The sequence below is a fragment of the Lissotriton vulgaris genome, chromosome 9, assembly GCF_964263255.1.
Source record: "Lissotriton vulgaris chromosome 9, aLisVul1.2, whole genome shotgun sequence".
In the NCBI taxonomy this organism is placed as follows: Eukaryota; Metazoa; Chordata; class Amphibia; order Caudata; family Salamandridae; genus Lissotriton; species Lissotriton vulgaris.
In genome coordinates, this window is record NC_141697.1 from 274,635,334 (window position 1) to 274,657,836 (window position 22,503).

A 22,503-nucleotide genomic window follows, 5' to 3' on the forward strand; every position below is an offset into this window, starting at 1 on the left:
CTATGCATTAGATGATGATATTTTTGTACATGATTAAATCAAGTTCACTTTTTTGTATATAAATACATAAATTGTATACATTAGATCTTACTTTATTGCAATTGTTTCATATTAATCATTGTTAGCAGACAGGTTCAATATCTAATCAATAGGGAATTACTGTCCTTTATCAGTTTGGTAAACGCACCTGATATTCACCCTTCGGCTTCCGCAGCTCCGGGGCAAAGCTCCTAGCAGTTGTGTCCAGGATACCTGTGAAAAAGGAGAGAGCAGATATTTCTGAATGCTTCTTCTTTATCCTCCATCTCAATACAGTTGAGTCAAGGAACAGAGGTGAATATTATGCTTAAATATCTTACTGTAATACTGACAGCACCACAAGGCAATGAAAAGATAACCTACAGGACACCACCTCCACAATAATGAAATCCCAGTACTCAACAAAATAGACTGTTGCCTTTGTGGCTCTGTCTTTTTCATCACTGCCTGTGACAGACGTAGGAATCTCTAGCAGAGGGGCTATGGACTTGGTTATATGATGATTTATCTGAAGGAACATTGTGGTGTTATCGCTAAAGCATTTTTCATAGATTGTGGTTGTGAAGGGGATCAATTCTGGAGCTTGGTGCCATGGAGTGAAGGGCTCACATGTACATGGTCACCACTGAGAGGCACATGACTGTGGTTTCCCAGATGTGCACTCCGATTCACTCTTCCTCCCCCAGGTATGCTCTCCCTTCTTGAAGGTCTCTGTTTGTCAACAAAAGGGCAAGTTAGATTTGATTCTGAATGGATTCCCCAGTTTTATGATCAACATGCAGGAAGCAACCTTAAGCCTTCTGTGATAAGGACTTCTCTGTGATGAGGTAGAATCTTGTTGAAGGAGTTAGCTAAAGTCAAAGCAATCATGGCCTTCTCTCACAGCCATCTTGCTATATCCTCTGCACTACAGGGAAGTGTACACTGTAAGTATCTTACACCTGAAGAGTATCACAGCACCCTAAACACCCCAGGTATTTTTCAAAACTGTCAAGGAGTCATATATTTCTCTGGTTGAAGCGTCGCCCTGATCTTATATACTGCATCTACCCACCCTCCAAAGAAAAGGCCTTTTGAAAATTGAAAATTAAGTTTGAATTCCTTTCCTTAGTTGGATTTTTGGGCCTTTCCAGTCACTGATGTCAAGGCTACTGTTTCTATGGGGCGAAGTGCGGGAACAGTGGGTGGTAGTACCTTTACTGTCCTCTGCAGATTTCAGAACTTTAGATCATAGAAATTGGAGTACATTTGTTTTTGTGAACCAATGTTTGACACTTTCAATCTATTCTTGGAAAGAAATCGTGGTGACATACATTCACACACCACACTAACATGGAGTCCCCAAGTGTGTGGTTTTCAGAAATGTATGAGGCTGTTAGGCTTCCCAGGATGTTGCCCCAAATTCAACAGTTAACTCCTACCAAAAAGAACCTTTTTGTATAGGAAATCTGAAGCTTTTTTGATATTAGAATTTTTTGGAACTTTGTATTTTTAGGTTTTATACACATATTTACTTATGAGGTTCATATAGCCGGCCATCTTACATCTTGAAAAGCGCTAAAGTGATACAATTACAACCACAGGACCAAAGCATCATTCCGAATAGAGAGAGATTGGTATGTGCAATGAGACATATAGGAGAGAATAAGGGCGTTGGTTCTTAACCTTTTGACAACTGTGGACCCACTCCTAATCATTACTGGAATCCAGGGACCCCCCACTGAATAATTCTTGGAATCTGGGAATCCCCACAGAATCATTACTGGAAGCCTGCTACTACTCTCACTATAGAAAAAGGCCACACAAAAGGATGACTAGAGGGTGTCATTGACCAATCTGTCATATGCAGGAACCTGGCGCAACTTACAGAGATTCAAAGGCCTAATTTCTTTCAAACCAAGCTTTGAGGCAGAGGGTATTTTTCAGAACCTAAAATGTGACAGATATTTAAGCACCCATAATATATTAAGCAAAAGAGCCAGTGGTTGCCAGGGTTGATGTTCACTATAAGTTGAAGTACCACTGGTGTTTGCATTTTTTTCTTTAAAGGAGCGCTGCCACTTGCATAGTGTCTCCATCCTGTACAAGCTTTCAACATTGGGAAGTTTTGGGTCCATGGGCTACAAATGCACAGATACAACACTTGGCAAGGTAATGTGGGATTAGGCGACATGCAAGTGGGGTTATGGGCATGGAGGAGATGGAAGGAGTTGATTGATGCCATTAAATAAAACGGTAACATGGAGCATCATTAGCTTTACTAAGCCATGGTCAAGATGTTAGTAATAAGTGTTTAATCAACAGGAGACTGTTTCTGAGGTGGTAAAGTGTTCCAAAGTCTGGGACATACGATTTACCTCTACTGTGGGTTAATTTTCTTGGGTGGGGGGGGGGGACTAGTAATATTTAAATGTTGGATTTTGTACAGGAAAACAAGTCAACTGGTTAGGTGCAAAGTTGTCTTTTTAAAACATAGTTTTATTTATGGGACATCACTATTTAAACAGCATATGAATGGATGAATTTAAAAAGCAGAGACAGGATGGACTCAATCATAGATTGTTTGGCTCTGGGGCCATTACCAAGAAAACAACCTAAGGATTATTTACAAAGAACCAGTAGGCTCTGAATTTGTGTTAATGCTTCAGCAAATCTTCTGACACTTAAATCTAGAAGATATATTGGCTACCCTGGGTAAAGGGTGGCAATTAAAGAACACTGGTTCTGACTAGGTTGCTGAACTAGGCCAAGTATGAGGATCTGGGTAATGTCTTACAGAAAGGAACAGCCGAAATGTAGCAATTTGCCTGCAAGCCACATACATATTGTAGTCTGTAGCAGAATGTTGTCGCTGATGGTTTCAAAAGTAGTGGTCAGAGGGATTATCTACCATATGAAGATCATTTTATCATATACATTTAAGAACACCATTTTGGTACTGTGGAGTGGATGGAGCTAAATGTAAATGGCAGGAAATGTTTAAGAAGTATAGGGTATTGGGTCACAGATTTTCAAGTATCTTTCCTAAGAAAGTTAAGGGGGACTCTTTTCTGAGTTGTTAATGTCATAGGTGTCGAGTCAGTGGAGCCAAGCCGAAAAGTGCTGCTTCAGTTTAGGTGAGTGGGGCAGTGGTCCAAGTCAGGGAGGCAAATGGTATGCAGGTCTCTCTCATTGATGGCCCGCACCGACATACACTTTTAGACACACCTCCCGCCACAAGTTCTAGAATTGCGAACTTTAGAGCTGGGAAGCTACGTTCGAATCTCGGCATCAGCTCAACATCCTGTGATTCCAGGCAAATCGCTTTGTCTCCCCGTGCCTACCACATATGAATGTGTTCTTCTGTAATGTAAATTGTGCTCATGCCATGTCATGTTGTCGAGTTCGCGCTATATAATATTGCAAGGAAAAATAAAGTAGGGAAACTCGAGTTCACACACTACTGAATGCGCACTCCTAAGTGCATCAACAGTGCACTGTCAATCGGAGCGTTTCACAGGCCTGTCACAGACAAGAAATGCTATCAAAACGAAATTCTACAAAACAATATACTACTGGCCGGCAGCAATTCATACCCGGACAACGTCGGGACGGGCTGCTAGTATTTATATATATATATATATATATATATCCTGAACTCCGTCTCACACAAGCTCGCGCTGCTTCCTCAGCCAGCAAGTAGACACCGGACACGGACCTCGAGGTGCTTACAAATTTTATTTAGCAGAAAGTGTCACAGACCATACATATATACACACACATATATATATATATATCTACATACAAACACATATACGTGTGTGTGTGTATATATAATGTGTGTGTGTGTATATATATATATATATATATATATATATATATATATATATATATATATATATATATATATATATATATATATATATGTATCGTAACTTTCCAACCTGCTGCGAGCGCTAGCTTCCTCCCAGCGCCTCCTGCCGCAAATTCGGACACAGACCCAGATTTCGTGCTCAAGGTGATTTTATTTCTGGCACAGCCATATATAGATATATCCAAGAAATCGTCACAAGGAAAGCTCCAGGAAAGCTCACGCTGCCAATGCGAAATGACGAAGAGCAGACCCGTAAGTTGCTGGTGCAAAAAAAATGCTGTTTAATTAATTAGTGCCAGCGCGTCCGCTATATATATATATATATATATATATATATATATATATATATATATACACACACACACACACGTACACACCCACACACGTACACACACACACACACACTTATAATGAGGGCCTTCGTACTTTCAATATGCCAGATTTTAGCAACTGATGTGCCTTTAATATCACACAAACAGGGCACTATGTACTACATTAAATATTTTAAACCATATGTACCGATACAGTACGTCACATCATAGTTCTACATTCTCATAAGAGCACTCAGCATGAGAAATCGTGCCTCCCTATGGTAAGCTACAAAATATCATGATTGCAAATGGTTAGGTAGTACTTTATCTTGTACAGCTGATGTAAAGTTAAGTAATAATGTTAAAAATGTTTTACACATCTTCAGTGGTCTACTTTAGGAATAAGGATTACACATGAATTACTATTCTAAAATATACAAATCAATAGCAAAGAAATTGTATAATACAAGAAGTGTATATGTATTTTTCAGTGTATATGTGTTTTTCACAATAGAGATACCTTTCATGAAAGGAAACTTTTAATGAGTTGCTTTATTAAAATATTAATTGAATGATTACTAACTGTCAGAGAGTGCCTGGAAGCTGCCAGACTTGCCTCTTCCTAAAAGAAAAAAGAAAAACATTTAATCAATTGCTCTTACGCCCTACCCCAAACATAAAAGAATCACAATGACACCTTGATGGGGCACTTTGTCGATTTCAACCATACGATATCTAGAATTGCTAGTACTTGAAGACTTGTCATCTATTTACTTCAATAATTCCTTACATTCGTCTGTAAGGAATTGTACAGTCAAGAATAATGAGAGGTTACATATATAGGTATGGTTTAACTTATGCTTCCAGAGGATTGTAAAGCCATGGATGGAGTCGTGGATGTGGGTTTCATTATGACATACAGCTTAAAGGATACTATTGAAGGATACCATTGATCATTAAAACCACAGGAAGCAAATTAGATGTGTCGAAATATACGCCACCACCATTCCCAACTTCTGTATGGAACACACAAAGCTTCCATGACATGGATGTCTTTTTAATCTGATGAAAATTGGAATAATTACTTACCAATAACTTAGTGTTTGTTGTCTCAGCAATTCTTATAAAAATGGTTTAGAAGGTTGGTAGTTATGGCAAGATCCTAGAGGTAGATAGGTGTCTTCCTTCAATATACTTTCTTCATTAAATGGTCATGAATCAATACTTTAAAACAAAACGTCAGTGAAGAGCTCCAAGGATCAGTAAGATATCACCACCATGGCACACACTAGTGCCTGAATATGGCAGCAAGTTGTTTTGATCATATGCAGTTTTTAAAGGTTTTAACAGGAATATCTGTGATGATCCCATGGAGTAAGCCAAACAGGAGGAGCCCAAAATTAAGACTATACACCTCTTGCTTAGTCAGTTGTTTTATGGTTTGGTATTTAAACAAAACAAAGCATAATGTCCCAGTCAATCCCGGAGCCTTGCATCCATACATTTTACTTATGGCACAAAATGCACTACATCACATGATCAAATGCAAATTCTTAGTATAGAAACGAAATTAGCATTGGCAAACACCTGAATATGCAAGACCATATCTGTGTCACCAAAAGGTGAGCCTACTACTGTCTAAACATATTAAGGAAAATCAAACAGTTCTTGCCCCCAGATGACTTGCAGTTAGTAGTCCAATCCTTGGTTAGATTATGGGAGGAAGGCTACCCACGCTAATCTACACAATGCAAAGTTTGCTCCTCTACGAGCCACTCTGAACTCTGCTGCTAGGCTCATCACAGGATCCAGAGGTTTCAACCATATTACACCTGATTTCATCCATCTAAAATGGCTCCTGTCCGAAGCCAGAATCCAGTTGAAGATAGCTTGCATGACACATAAGGCCTTTCACCACAACAAACCTGTTAACCTGGCCAACAATCCTGAACTATCCGGTGGTTGCGACTCCTCAAAAACTCAAACTTTCTATTGCTGAAGCCACACATTTTTTGTTAAAAAGACTTAGAACCACTCCTTCTCGGGTCTAGCCCCGAGATTATGGAACACACTTCTGCCAGAAACTAGGACTAACCCTTCATCTCCCTTCTTCAAAAAAAGAAGTAAAAAAGATTCTAATGAATAGATTCCTTCACTTGTCATCTTAAGTCATTCAACCTGATCTTTGTCATTCAGACTTCTAGGGAGCCAGGATCCACCAAGCCCTTTTTGATATAACGCATCTGTATTTATATGTAGTTGTGTCCCTTGCGAAGACCTGAGTGCGATTTGTACAGTGTTCCAATACCCTGTAGGGTCACGTTCACGCTATATAAAACTCTGTAAATAAATAAAATTGTCTTTGCTTTTAAGAGGCAAATATCAAACTAATGAATTTGCTAATGAATGTTTGCAACATGTACGAGCACATACATTGAAAAGCATAGACTACAAATGATGAGCATGTTTGTGCACACACTGCAGCCATTTTGGAATGGTATGAAAAATCATTCCAATATGGTTCCAAGGACGCGCAGGTGTGCTGACTTATGTTCACTATAGAATAAGTTGTTAGCAAAAAAAGCGCCTCAACATTCAGTCTAGAAAGGCAAGAAAGCTGAAAGTCTTCACTTCAAACACCATCACAATGAGAAGTGGTCAGGGAAAACTCACTGGACTGCCAGAGAATAATACTGGTGTGATGGACGGTCCTCTTTAATGCAGTAGGTAGCTGGACGTGGTGGCAAACATCACCAGCATAAATGGAGCACCACATGCAGGACATGATGCTTCTGGCATGATGGCCCGTAATTTAAATGGCACAGAACTGTAAGTGTACTTGGTACTATGATCGTGAGCGCTATATTGGTTTGGGATTGTGATGTTATAATACATAAAAGGAATATGTGCTGTTGCTGAAAGACACTCAGAAAGTACAAGGATAATCTGTTTATGAAAACTCAGTTGGATGTATGATATCAGGTGATCAGTACAGCAACAAAAAAAGTGCCAAAAAAGCGGGTGCCAGATTAGAGAAGTACACAGTATAAATGACCGGATACCATGTCAACTGGCGCCCAGATATACATACTTGTATAGTAAGATTTCAAAGAAAGACAAACTGTTAATGGATTCACCAGTACAGAATGCCACAATTATGTAATCTTACCATGACACAACACAAACAGAGAGGCGAGTTAGAAGACTGACACCGGGTTCCATTGTATAGTCGTTCAGTCACGTTTTATCTGTTGCCTCTAGAAAGATCCATCTTGCTTCTTTTTTAATATAAGATCTGTTCCACTATAGCGTTAATCACAGAGACATGTATAAGCACTGTTTAACCATTTGGGGAATTACCTAATTCCTTGAAGACAGACATAGTGTGTAAATATGCTTTTGAATCCAAACATTAATATTTCTGGTTGTAAGACCTATATAATAAAGCTAAAGCCCACAAGGATAGGTGGGTGTTAAAGGTGGTGATTTTGTATTGTTGCCACATTTTGTCATTTCATTATCTGACTCAGACCTCACTGCTTCTCTTAGTCAAGGTACACCTATTACAGCACCCAAATACGTGATGACCATTTGGAGGTGGGTAAGACATAATGTTGGGAATCATTGGGTAAGACATAATGTTGGGATTCATTAAGTATCATTCTTGGGTCTTGTGTAAACTAGTTTGCCTTTCCAATTGCTGGAATGCTTAAAGTTAAATCTGGATTTACTTATTACTCTTCCCTCATTTCCAAAATTAACTAGTGTTTTCTGATAATATTAAGTATCTGGGTTGACAGTGGATCAAACGTGGATACAAAGGTGGTATGTAGGGCTTATACTGGTGTATTCAACACCAGTTTGTTGCGGTTTTATATGACTATTCTAGGCTATCCACTTTGGTTCAGTTTGCTACAGAGAAGGGGTGAATCGACTGAAATTCCTATGCAGAACTACACTTGTGATATCTGAAGATTAGTAGAATTGATAAGTTGATCTACAGTGGAAGGATCTATAACGAAGCAAAGAGTTCTTATTTGTGGTTGTATGATGAACTGTCTTCATTATCCTATGGTCATCTACTTGGATATCAAGATCAAGAAAATTGCTCCCCATATCACTGGCAGATCATGTAAATGAAAAACCTTAACTCATCCCCGGTGCCCTCCCAAAAGCCTAGGCAAATATCCCTGACCATTTCATCCACAATGCATTGCCTAAAGACTTTGGGTGTGGAAACTTTGAGGTAAACCTTGGGCATTTTGTGTTTTCTGGGGTGGCCAAAAAAAATCAATGGCCTCCAATGCTGCAAGTATCTGTGAAGGATTTGTGGGTGGAGTTTGTTGATTCATCCTTCTTAACAGATCTACAAGTTATCAAACCCCAGATGTTCCGCCAGGAGATGGATCTTGTGGTGAATTGCCAAGTGCCAGATGTCTTGGCAAGTGTGTACAGCGGAGGTGAATGAGGCCCGCCCCCTTTCTGTATCCGGACGCTGAATGTTGTCCATCCTTAGAAGGACCACCCTGTTGCGGGCAAGCCAGTAGAAGGCTTTCAGGGATAGGTGAATGATCATGAGCTCTAAGTAGTTGCTGTGTCACCCTTGGTCCAGGTGCCATGCACTACCATAATTCCCCATGCAATACCTTCCCCTGCGGACCGTTGTCACGCTAAGCACTGTTGGAGTGGGCACATGTGCAATCTGGTGTGCGGCACAACTGCTATGCAAGATGCCATCATATCCCAGAGCTTCATTACTCTAACTATAGCTGAGGGACGAGTTGCTTACTTAGTTATAACTTTATTAGATTTTCTCTCAAATCATAAAAGAAAATAGAAAAATCATCATGCAATGTAAAAAAAAAAAAAGAAAAAAAAAATCGGTATCCCAAAACTCCCAACATTCAATACAATACATACATAAAATCCACTTAAAGATAAAAATGCATAGAATAAAAACAGCTCATCTGATCAATTAAAAAAACAACTGTCAGATTAAAACTAGCCATCTATAATTCATTTTCAGCGGCCATTAACAATCCCTGATAAAAAAACGGGCTAAATAATAACAAATAGTGGGTGTTTTTAATATCTGGAGAAAGAAAAAAGCTGGCCGCACTTCAGTACAATTCAGATTCAACAGGAGAGGCCAGACTAAATTGTGGCGCAGCTAATGTAGGACATATCATAACAATATGGAAAGTATCAGGAAGGGACACTTGACCACATTAGCAAGGAGGGAGATGAAAGACTGTACACTAAGCCCCTCTAGTTAACATAGCTGATAAATCTTGATATACCTGAAGTACGTCAGGAGCCTCCTATGATATTTAGACATTTCCCACAGTAGATAGGGTTTAATACTCTGAACTGTCTTGATCATAATGATTTGTTGGAAGGAAAACTGATGAAGGGCTAAGGCTTCCAGTTCTGAAGCTACCCGTTCAAAAAAAGCCTGTCTTACCAATGGAATGTCTCTCTTCACTATCCCTTCAGGATTGGAAAATGGCGCAGGTCAACCCAAAGACTTAAAAGCAAGCTTGAAATAGGCTAACCAAGAAATACTCATCGCTCCTTCCAGTGCCATACAATCGTGTATTATGAGCCTGTTAAGTGAGATCTTCTTTTACCCAGACTGATAGCCAGAAGATCAGCGGACGAAGGGTGATCCACTCTGTTATGTAACCAATGCCTACTTCCTCATGCAACATTTCTGAGGGGATGCTTACAGGAACTTTGAGGAGGCCCCTAAGGAATGAGTTTTCGACCATCTGTAGATGGGACACGATACATAACTCCAAATCTCACAGCCATAACTGGCCAGTGACAAACATTTATCCTTGTAGACCTTTAACATCGCCTCTACATTAGTTTGGCCCAAGCGTCTAGCGTAAAGTGCAACCCCTGCAGAGGCCGATTTAAGTTTCAGTGAATTTCTCTTCATAAGTGGTTGCCAAGAAAACCTGGAGTCTGAAACATACCCAGGCAGGAAAAGTGCTCAACCCTAGAGATGGAATAACCCTTTGACACAAAGCTTTTTGACCAGGTATTCCTAGGTCGCACCACCATCACATAGGATTTGAGATGGTTTGTGGAAAGGTCCAGTCCTTCCATATACCCTACATACAGCTCTACCAGTCGTTGCAGCCCGTTGGCAGTCCTAGACAAGAGAACAGCATTGTCCACATATACAAGAACTGACAAAGGGCGAAAAGCTGCTAATGGGACTAGCTGAAGTAAAAGAGGATGCAGTTGTTAAAATGCCATCACCCTCTAGTGACTGGGGTATGCTTTCCCTGAGACAGCATTTGAGATTAAGCCCAGGAAGGTTGAATTGGTTTGGGCTGGAGGTGTTACTGCTTTGCAATGACAGTGAACACCAAGTAATGGAGCAATGAGAGAGCTATAGCAGTGTGTGCTACACATTGCTGCCTGCTGCTGATCTTCATTTCCCAGCCATCGAGATATGAGAAGATGTGGAAGCCTGCTCTGCATAGAGGATGCGCCACCACACTGAGAAACTTGCTATACCCCCTTGGAGCCATAGTGGTACCAAAGGGCAGTACTATGAATAGGTAGTGTTGTCCACCTACCACAAATCGAAGGTACAGGTGATCAGCAGAGTAGATCAACATGTAAAAAAAAGGTGTTCTTGAAGGCTAATGACATCATGAAGTGCCCCCTGAAGGAACAGTGGGATGACATACTGCAGGGTTATCATATGTAAGTGCTCTGAAAGGATGCACAGATTGAGTGGCCTCAGGTCTAAGATGGGCTGGAAGGAGCCATCCTTTTGTTGAAATGAGGAGGTTCAGAGAATAAATACTTTTGCCCCATTGGTGTCTGGGCACTGGCTGAATAACACTCTTTTGAAGAAGCACAGTGACTTCTTCTTGGTGGTCTTGACTCAGGGTGTGTTGATGTGGAGGGATGTTATGAAGGGTGATGTGGAATTATATGTAGTAACCCGGCAAAAGCATTGATTATACTCATGGTGTGGTCTTGCTCCTGCCCCTCGATTGCTGCCTGTCAAAGGAGATCCTGAGTGTAGAAGGCTGCAGGGACCCAAGGACTTTGCAATCTTGGTTGTATTCTTGATTTTCGCTAACATCGTATCCAATCAGGGACCAAAGAGAGTAGCCCATCGAATGAAATGTTAAGAAGGTGTTGTTGGCCGAAGACGCAAAGATGTGAGTGGCTGCAAGGCAAAATACCAGTGTTGATACTGTGAGAACCAGTAAATGCAGCAACAAATGTGAAAAAGATATTTGCATCTGAAATTATATTTCCTTTGATTAAATCCTCACCCCTTTTCCAGTATGTTTCAGTGAGGTGCTGTACTACGGACCTTCATCTCCTTCCAGTAGTACCTGTTGCAGCTTGACTGCAAACCCACCGTACAGGCGATGCACCACTGGATTGTTGCACCAACAGCTACATGCTTGCCAGTGCCATTGAGATGCTTACTTCCCTTGTCTGGGTGAGGGGAGGCAGTTTCCTTTGCCTGGAAAGAGGTCAGATTTCTTGCAGTATTGAACACTAAGAAGTCCGGGGGCACTTGTCCCCTGATGTCATTAGGAGAAGCCTTAACAAAATTCCCACCTTTAGTGTGACCTCCTTTGCTCTGAACGGATCCTTAAAGTTGTCATTGGGGGTGTGGCCAAGTCCGACAGGGCCCCAGATGCTTTAACCCCGAGCTCTCGCCCCAGCTGCGACCATTTGAGAGTGCCTCTGTGTTATAGGCCACCAATCAATCAATCAATCATAGCATTTATAAATTGCACTAATTACCCGTGAAGGTCTCAAGGCGGTGGGGGGGGGGGGGGGGGGGGGGGTTGGGTGCCTAGTACTGCTACTGCACTAAGGTCCTCTAAAGATCAGCAGGCCTTGGGTCTGCCGAAGGTGGATGGGGAGGGTGTTCCAGGTCTTGGCGGCTAGGTGGGAGAGCGTTCTGCCGCCGGAGGTTGCTCTTTGGATGCGGGGGACTGTGGCAAGGGCGAGGTTGGCGGAGCGAAGCTGGCAGGTGGGGGTGTAGAAGCTGAGTCGTCTGTGGAGGTACGCTGATCCGGTGTTGTGGAGTGCCTTGCGTGCTTGGGTGAGGCGCTTGAAGGTTATCCTCATGTTGACGGGTAGCCAGTGCAGTTCTCTCAGGTGGGGTGTGATGTGGCTGCGGCGAGGGGTGTCAAGAATCAGGCGTGCAAAGGCATTCTGGATGCGTTGAAGTCATTTCAGGAGTTTGGCCGAGGCTCCTGCTTAGAGGGCGTTTCTGTAGTCCAACCTGCTGCTGACGAGGGCCTGGGTGACCGTTCTTCTCATTTCGGAGGGGATCCACTGTAGATCTTGCGGAGCATGCGGAGGGTGTTGAAGCAGGAGGAAGAGACGGCATTGACCTGCTTTGTCATGGAGAGGGTGGAGTTGAGGATGACCCCTAGGTTGCATGCGTGGTCAGTGGGTGTTGAAGCTGTTCCCAGTGCAGTCGGCCACCAGGAGTCGTCCCAGGCCGAGGGGGAGGGGGAGGATCCGAGGATGAGGACTTCCGTCTTGTCCGAGTTCAGCTTCAGTAGGCTGTTCTTCATCCACTCGACGACTGCTTTCATTCCTTCGTGGAGGTTAGTTTTAGCGGTGTGGGGGTCCTTGGTGAGGGAGAGGATCAGCTGGGTGTCATCGGCGTAAGAGATGATGTTGAGGTTGTGCAGCCGGGCGACTTGGGCGAGCGGTGCCATGTAGAGCGTTGGGTTGAGGGATGAGCCCTGGGGTACGCCGCAGACGATCTTGGTGGCTTTGGAGCGGAAGAGGGGGTGGGGAGGCGGACGCTCTGTGTTCGGCCGGATAGGAAGGAGGTGGTCCAGTCCAGGGCCTTCTCTTGGACCCAGCGTCGTGAAGGCATGTGCGTAGTGTGCGGTGGCAGACCGCGTCGAAGGTGGATGACAGGTCCACGAGGATGAGGGCCGCAGTTTTTCCGTTGTCTAGCAGGGCCCTGGTGTCATCCATGGCGTTGATGAGGGCAGTTTCGGTACTGTGATTGCTGCGGAACCCGGACTGGGACGGTTCCAGAATTCTGTCCTCGAGGTAGCAGGTCAGTTGTCTTCTCGATGACCTTCGCCGGGAACGGGAGCAGGGAGATGGGCCGGAAGTTCTTGAGGTCCTTGGGGTCCGCTTTGGGTTTCTTGAGTAGGGCGTTGATCTCGGCGTGCTTCCAGCTCTCCGGAAGGCTTGCTGTCTCGAAGGAGATGTTGATGGCTTTTCGGAGATGGGGTGCGATGGTGGTGCTGGCTTTGTTGAAGATGTGACGTGGGCACGGATCTGACAGGGATGCGGAGTGGATGGTGTTCATGATTTTGACTGTGTCGTTTGTTGTTCCAGGAGAGCAGGTGGTCGGTGCGGATGGTGGTCGTGGGGATGGAGGTCTCAGTGGTTGTCGGGGTGGTTCTGGCGTTGAAGCTGGTCTGGTCAGAGCCGGTCGCTCCACCCGCCGCGTGGCCCACCCCTGGTGTGCCCGGTCTCCGCTAGCTGCCGCTGCCCGTTGTGCCTCTGTTGTGCCCCTGAGCTCTCCGCTCGCTGCCGCTGCCCGTTGTGCCTCTGTTGTGCCTGACCGTATAGTATCTCGTTTTTGCCAGTTTTAATGTTGTGCCTATAATTTTGTTTCTGACGGTCTTTGCTTTTGACCGTATCTGCCATTGTATTTTGTTGTGTTCGCTGTTGTGCCCCTCCACCCCGTTCCCTGCCGCTGCTCCCCCGCGCCCCCACCCCCTTTCCCTCCTGCATCACCGCTTCTCCCCTCCCCACTCGCCACCTCGCTCCCGCCTCCCAGCTGCTCCTCCCTCCAACTGGAAACATAGGGCTGGGTCCGCGAGGCGAGGAGCTGTGACCTGACCTGACCTGGTCAGAGCCGGTCGCTCCACCCGCCGCATGGCCCACCCCTGGTGTGCCCGGTCTCCGCTTGCTGCCGCTGCCCGTTGTGCCTCTGTTGTGCCTGACCGTATAGTATCTCGTTTTTGCCAGTTTTAATGTTGTGCCTATAATTTTGTTTCTGACCGTCTCTGCTTTTTGACCGTATTTGTCATTGTATTTTGTTGTGTTCGCCGTTGTGCCCCTCCACCCCGCTCCCCGTTCCCCGCTGCCTGCCGCTGCTCCCCGCGGCCCCACCCCCGTTCCCTCCTGCATCACCGCTTCTCCCCTCCCCACTCGCCACCCCGCTCCCGCCTCCCAGCTGCTCCTCCCTCACTCCGCCCCCCCACTCTCCATTTATGGCAGAGTCCTCGCATACGCGCAGCGGGCGCGCCAAAGGCAAGCCCGTCTGCGCCCGTCCGTGCCTGGCCCGCGCCCAGCGCCAGACCCCCTGGCCCCCGCAGTTGCCATCCCACCTGCCGGACGTACAACGCCGCCACCCTCAGCGCACTCAACACCGGCCGCCTCCCCGGATGCCACCGAGCCACCCCAGGACGCACCCACGGACCCTTCACCTGCCATTCCTGCAAGTTCTCCTGCATCCGGACCTGCAACTCACCCGCACCCGCCAAGCCGAGCACCACCAGCAACCACCTGAAGTGCATCCTGCTCAACACCCGCTCCGTCCACAGACACGCCGCGGAACTATGGAACCTGCTCGACACCACTTCTCCGGATGTCGCCTTCCTCACGGAGACCTGGATGAACGCCTCCTCACCACCCGACATCGCCATAGCCATCCCGGACGGCTACAAGATCATCCGGAGGGACCGCGTCAACCAGAACGGAGGAGGCATCGCCATCGTACACAAGAACACCATCCGCATCACGACCAACTCCGACGACACCCTCACAGCCTCGAACATCTCCACTTCCAGATACACACTGACCCCAAGACCACACTCAGAGGCACCCTCATCTACAGACCCCCAGGTGGGAGATTTTCTACTGCACGTAGTGTGAAAGGGAGTCTCCCTGAGCTCTGCTCAGTACTTCTCAACATTACCAGTGTTTCTTCAGAATTGGAATGTCTTCAAAGTCTCTCTTTAGAGCTTGTGACTCTTGTGGGAAGCTTAGGCTTTTTAAAGAAGATCCCCACGAGAAGTGTATATATTGTCTTTACCCTGAACATGAGGTGAAAGACTGTAAAATCTGCAGGACTTTTCCACAGAAGACCATCAGAGACAGGGAAGGTTGTTTGCTGCTGTGGTTGCAGAAACTGAAAGGAAAGGACGATGCTCTTTCTGAGGTAGGAAGTGTGGCTTCTATTTCCTCTGTGCCATCAAGAAAGAGAAAGACTGAGGAAAAGAGTTCTTCTCCTGGGGCTAAGATGCAAAAAAAAGTTAAGGTCTCTGACCTGCCTTCTTCTTCCTCTTCATCAAAGAAAAAGGTTTCTGCACCTTCTACTTCTGAATTGAAATCGCCCCTGAAAAAGTCTGCTAAGCCTGTGTCATCTAAAGGACACTCAGACAAAAAATTACCTCAGATTCAAACCTCGACGACGGACTCATCGTCGACGACGGCTCCGTCGACAGGTCCTGTCTACAGTAGTGCATCTACGTCGACGGTTACTTTCTCGTCTCCAAAGCCTCAGATGATAATGACGTCGGCGGCTTCCTCGCCGACGAGGGTGTTTGTGTCAATAAGACCCATCTCGTCGACGACCATCCAACCATCGAGCGTCGACGTTCCTTCGTCGTCGACGACGAAGATAAAGCTGTCGACGAGCTCATCGTCGACGAAGCTAAGCCCGTCGACGGATCCCTCGTCGACGAAGACAGCCTTGCCGTCGACGAAAAGTTCATCGTCGTCGAAGACGACACCGTCGACAAAGAATCCTCCGTCGACGACAGCTTTACCATCGTCGACGACTTCATCGTCGACGAGAACTTCATCGTCGTCGAGAGCATCGTCGACGAAAACAACCGCGTCACTGATGGCTCCGTCGACGACACAGGTCAAACCTCCGTTGACGATACCGTCGACGATGGGCCCGTCGACGCCACTTTTATCATCGTGTACTGATATACAGGTGTGGTCTGCTAAGTCGCATACTGCTTATGACGCTTCTCAGTCGTCAGGAGCGTCACTATTACAAAGAAGAAGCTCTACATTGCAGCCTCTTTCTCCATTGAAGTTATCTGATCAGTTACTATATTCAGATGAGGAAGGAGATCAGGACTTTTCTGATGATGATGGCAATTTCAGAGTAGCCAGAAGTCCTTCAGAATTGTTCATCAAGATGCAAGAGTATGATCAGGAGGACGATCAGTTCGTTGCAGCACAAAGGGGTCAAACATCTACTCCAATACCTACTCCACAAATGCCAGTAGATCTTATTAATAATTTACAATATATGTTGAGTGATTATTACCGCAGGTTTCCTCCATCAGAGACTGCAGAATCACGTCCAGCGACTCCAATGACGCAAGAACATGTCTCAATTTCTACAATACCTAGACAGTCGTCACTGACGCCAATACCTGAGGCTCACACTAATGACCCTCCATCTCCAGCTCAATCCCAGCATACCTATCAGACAGTTGATGATGATGATGATGATGAGAGAGAAGAAGGGGAAGTTGATGAAGAATCAGAAATGCCGGAGTGGGATAATTATCAGACACAGACCCCATCACCAACTGCTCCTCACACAGCGGATTCACCACCTGTTGACATTGGAGGTTTTCACCTGGTCATGGATAGAGCGACAAAAAGATTTAAGATCGCTATGGAAGTTGCACAGCAAGACTGTTTTTTATATGATTTTAAAGATCAACCACACAAACAAGTAAGAACAATCCCAATAATTGACTTTATTTGGAAAGAAGGCATAAAGATCATGTCTACGCCAAATTCTTTACCTGCAGTCATGCCACGGCGGGAGAAAAAATACATGGCACCCAAGACATCCCCTGCATGCCTTGTTGGACAGGCAAAGATCGAATCTGTAGTTGTGCAGGCGGCACAAAATAGATAAAAAATTCCAGCCTCTCAGGTCAATGCTCCACCGGACAAGGATGGAAGGCGCCTTGACTCTATTGGAAAAAAGGTGTCCACAATGGCTGCGACTACTGTCAGAACAGCAAATTCGCTAGCAATTTTGGCGAGATACGAAAGACAGATGTGGGCAGACATATCTCCATTTTTGGAAAAGTTGCCAGAGCCAGAGTGATCGGAAGCAATGAAGGTGCTTCATGAGGGTGAGTGCGTCTCGGCAGAAATGATCGACGCAGCAGTGGATGTCGCGTCCACAGGTTTTAGACAGCTAGCAGGAGCAGCTGTGCTAAGGAGGCAAGGCTGGCTGAAGTCAACTGCTTTCAGACAGGAAGTCCAGGCAAAGATCATGGACATGCCCTATGATGGGGAGTATCTTTTTGGGCAACATGTGGACAAAGTCCTGCAGGCCATTAAAAAAGATACAGAAACGGCAAAATCCCTGGGAACGCTACAGTTTCGTAGATCGTCCTTTCGTGGCGCCAGAGGACGGGGTCCTATTCGAATAGAGGCGGATTTTCCCAGCAACGCTCTTACCAGTCCTCACAGAGTAATCAGCGATACCAGCCGTATAGGCAACACACTTATGGACAACGAGGCAACTATTCACAAGGCAAAAGAAGATCTTCCTACCGGGGGAAAGATTCTGCTAAGAGACAATGAGAACAGTCACCTGTCACCACCTCTGACAAATATTCCATCAAGAGTTGGAGGAAGAATATGCCATTTCTCATTCAATTGGTCAAAAATTATAACAGACAAGTGGGTTTGGAATGTTGTAACCAGAGGTCACGCCTTGGAGTTTATCAAAGTTCCTCCAAATTCACCTCCAAAAGGTCCCCCACCAGCTCACATCAAGGAGCTTCTTTTCCAAATCAATATTTTGATTCGGCAAGGCGCAATCGAGATTGTTCCACAGTTACAGAGAGGAAGAGGCTTCTATTCAAGGTTCTTCCTCATTCTGAAAAAGACAGGGGAATGGCGTCCCATCCTCGATCTGCGCGCCCTCAACAAATATTTCAAAAAGATATCCTTTCGAATGATAACGCTCCAAGAAATCCTTCAGCTTCTGTCCCAAAACGACCATATGGCTTCCCTGGACCTTCAGGATGCCTATTTTCATGTACCAATTCTCCCCAGGCACAGAAAATTTCTAAGATTCAGAGTGGCTGGCAGGGACTTTCAGTTCAAAGTTCTCCCGTTTGGACTTCGGTCAGCGCCTCGTGTATTCACAAAGATGTTGGCACCAGTAGCGGCACATCTTCGTTTAAAAGGCATCCAGATTTTTCCATATCTGGACGACTGCCTTATAAAGGCCAGTTCGTTGGAGACAGCTACTATGCATGTCCAGGAATGTCTCTCACTATTTCAAAACCTGGGATTAACAGTCAATTTCAAAAAGTCACACCTTGTTCCATCACAGAGAATATCATTTCTAGGAGCGACATTAGACACTCAGCTCACCCAAGCCTTTGTCTCAAAAGAAAGACAGTACAAGATTTGCAAGATGGCCCTCGACCTGCAGAAAAGAGAGTACGTTTCAGTAAGGACTTACAAGTCTTTCCTAGGGATGCTATCATCTTGCATCCCTCTCATACCCAATTGTCGTCTGCTGATGCGTCCTTTTCAAGAAGAGCTCAGTCTTCAATGGATTCAAGTGACAGGGTCATTCGAAGACAAGATCCACATAACTGGCCGAATGCTAGATGCTCTTGCATGGTGGACACAGACAAGCAATTTGAAAAGAGGACGTTCTTTTCTAACGGAAATTCCAGCTTACACCATCACCACAGATGCGTCTCTGGAAGGTTGGGGAGCTCATCTGGAAGGAATGACAGCCAAGGGCAAATGGAGCAAAGAACAAAAGAGATGGCATATCAACCTTTTGGAGTTGAGAGCAATTTTCCTGGCTTTAAAATCTTTTCAAACAGTGATTCACGGATCAATGGTACTTGTCAGAACAGACAATACAACGAGTATGTATTACCTGAACAAGCAGGGGGGCACAAGATCAGCCCTTCTCTCACAGGAAGCCCAGGAAATATGGAGTTGAGCTTTACATCAAGGGATCACTCTGTCAGCAATACACGTTCCAGGATTGTCCAATGCGCACACAATTCAGCGAAGACATCGCAGACTTCATCAGCCCACACGCCCTTCCCTCCGCTGACTACATCCTCCTAGGGGACCTCAACTTCCACCTGGAGAACAACAACGACAACAACACCACCACCCTGCTGGACAACCTCGCCAACCTCCGACTCAAGCAACTGGTGAACACCCCCACCCACTACGCCGGACACACGCATGACCCAGTCTTCTCCTCCAGCAAGTACATCTCCTTCAGCCACGCCACCAGACTTCACTGGACAGACCACAGTTGCGTCCAATTTAGCTTCAGAAAGACCTCCCACAACAGGCTCCCCGCAGGAACTGGAACAAGACCACCACCGACCAGCTCACCACATCACTGAACCAGAACCCTCCCGCCAGATCAACGGACCCCAACCAAGCAGCCCTCAACCTCGCACAGTGGATCACCAACTGCGCCGACGACCTCGCACCCCTGAAAACCCATCCCAACAGGCCCGGAAGCAAGAAAGCCCCGTGGTTCAACGACGACCTCAAGATCTCCAAGAAGAACTGTCGCACCCTCGAGAAAGCCTGGCGAAAGAACCCAACCACAGACAACATGACCGCCCTCAAGCACGCCACCCGCAAACACCACCAGCTGATCCACACCACCAAGAAGTCAGCATTCAAGGAACGACTAGGCAACAACGCACACAACAGCAAGGAGCTCTTCAGCATCGTCCAAGAGCTCTCCAACCCCAGCGCCGGAAACAACGACATCACTCCCTCGCAAGACCTCTGCGACTCACTCGCCACGTTCTTCCACAGCAAGATCGCAGACATACACAACAGCTTCGGCGAACAATCCACGCACCCAACCGCAGAACCAACGCCCCCCTCCACCACCCTCCGCGCCTGGACCCCAGTCAACACCGAAGACACCATCCACACGATGAACACCATCCACTCCGGTTCGCCAACCGACCCATGCCCCCACCACATCTTCAACAAGGCCGACTCCGTCATCGCACCCCAACTCCGGGACATCATCAACTGCTCCTTCAACACCGCCACCTTCCCGGAGAGCTGGAAGCATGCCGAACTCAGCGCCCTCCTGAAGAAACCATCAGCAGACCTCAAGAACTACCGCCCCATCTCGCTCCTCCCGTTTCCTGCCAAAGTCATCGAGAAGACCGTCAACAGACAGCTCGCCGCCTTCCTCGAGACGAACGGATCCCTCGACCACTCACAGTCCGACTTCCGAGCCAACCACAGCACCGAAACCGCCCTCATCGCAGCCACTGACGACATCCGAACCCTGCTCGACAACGGGGAAACAGCGGCCCTCATCCTCCTGGACCTCTCCGCAGCGTTCGATACTGTCTGCCACCGCACCCTAGTACAACGCCTCAGCAACGTCGGAATCCAAGAGAAGGCACTGGGAGTGGATCATCTCGTTCCTCGCCGGAAGAACCCAGAGAGTCCACCTCCCCCCTTTCAGATCCGAGGCCACCGAAGTCATCTGCGGCGTACCACAAGGATCATCACTCAGCCCCACCCTCTTCAACGTGTACATGAGACCCCTCGCAGCCATCGCACGCCAACACAGCCTCAACATTATCTCCTACACCGACGACACCCAGCTGATCCTCTCCCTCACAACGACCCCGCCACCGCCAGAACCAACCTAGACGAAGGGATGAAAGAAGTAGCCGAGTGGATGAAGAACAGCCGCTTGAAACTGAACTCAGACAAGACGGAAGTCCTCATCCTTGGATCTTCACCATCTGCCTGGGACGACTCCTGGTGGCCCTAGGCAGCGCACCCAAACCAACGGACCACGCACGCAACCTGGGCTTCATCCTGGACTCCTCCCTATCGATGACCAGACAAGTCAACGCCATCTCGTCATCGTGTTTCAACATCCTACGCATGCTGCGAAAGATCTTCCGATGGATCCCCACCGAAACCAGGAAGACGGTCACCCAGGCACTTGTCACCAGCCGACTGGACTACGGAAACACCCTCTACACCGGAACCACAGCCAAACTGCAGAAAAGACTCCAACGCATCCAGAATGCCTCCGCACGACTCATCCTGGACATCCCCCGTCACAGCCACATCTCCGGACACCTGAAAGACCCGCACTGGCTCCCCGTCAGCAAAAGAATCACGTTCCGCCTCCTCACCCATGCACACAAAGCCCTCCACGACCTAGGCCCCAGGTACCTCAACAACCGCCTGACCTTTTACACTCCCACTCGCCAACTACGATCGACCAGCCACGCCCTCGCCGCCGTTCCACGCATCCGAAGAGCCACCATGGGAGGAAGATCCTTCTCCTACCTGGCAGCCAAGACCTGGAATTCCCTCCCCATCCACCTCCATCTTACCCAAGACCACCTCTCCTTCAGGAAGCAACTCAAGACCTGGCTGTTCGAGCAGTAGCGGACCCCCCCTCCCCAAGCGCCTTGAGACCCTCAAGGTGAGTAGCGCGCTATACAAATTTCATGATTGATTGATTGATTGAAGCTGTTGTGGATGTCTGCGATCTTGCGATGGAAGAAGGTGGCCAGCGAGTCGCATAGATCTTGCGAAGGTGGGATGTCGTTGGTGTTGGAGCCGTGTTTGGAGAGTTCCTTCACGATGTTGAAGAGCTCTTTGCTGTTGTGTGCGTTGTCTAGGCGGTCTTTGAAGGAGGCCCTTTTGGCGGATCTGATGAGGTGATGGTGTCTGCGGGTGGCATTCTTGTGAGCTGTGTAGCTGTCCGGTGTCCGTTCGCGGTGCAAGTTCTTCTCTAGCTTACCTCAGGTTTGCTTAGAGGCCTGGAGGTCTTCCGTGACCCAGCTGGCTTTATTGTTGGTGTGGCTGTTGGAGGATTTCTTGAATGGGGCGAAGGTGTTGGCGCAGTTGAGGATCCACTGTCTGAGGTTGCGGGCGGCGGTGTCGGGTCGGTGGGGTCAGCTGGTGGACTCCGGGCGAGGGTGGTGGTTAGCTGGTCTATGGTGAATTTGCTCCAGCAGTGGCGCGAGATCTATTGGGTGCGGTGGTGGGTTTCCGGAAGGTGAAGTGGATGCAGCGATGGTCGGTAGAGTGGAGTTCGGTGGTGTAGTTGAAGGAGACGTGGGGGCTTGCGGAGAAGATGGGGTCAAGTGTGTGGCCGGCGGAGTGGGTGGGTGTTGTGACGAGTAATCTGAGTCCAAGGTTGGCGATCAGGGTGGTGCAGTTGGTGTCGTCGTTGTTCTCGAGGTGAGAGTTCAGGTCCCCGAGGAGCATGTAGTC

At 46.9% G+C, this 22,503-nt stretch overlaps 1 protein-coding gene across 2 annotated transcripts in view; it reads right to left on the reverse strand.

The window, feature by feature from the left end:
- VIPAS39 (VPS33B interacting protein, apical-basolateral polarity regulator, spe-39 homolog) overlaps window positions 1-22,503 on the reverse strand; it is a 309,783-nt gene that overhangs the window by 169,833 nt on the left and 117,447 nt on the right. For both annotated transcript variants that reach the window (XM_086937557.1, XM_086937558.1), the window contains exons 5-6: window positions 4,787-4,825; window positions 188-252 (exon numbers count right to left, since the gene is read on the reverse strand). In XM_086937557.1, coding sequence (XP_086793683.1) covers window positions 188-252; window positions 4,787-4,825 — 104 coding nt within the window. The remainder of the gene's footprint in view (window positions 1-187; window positions 253-4,786; window positions 4,826-22,503) is intronic.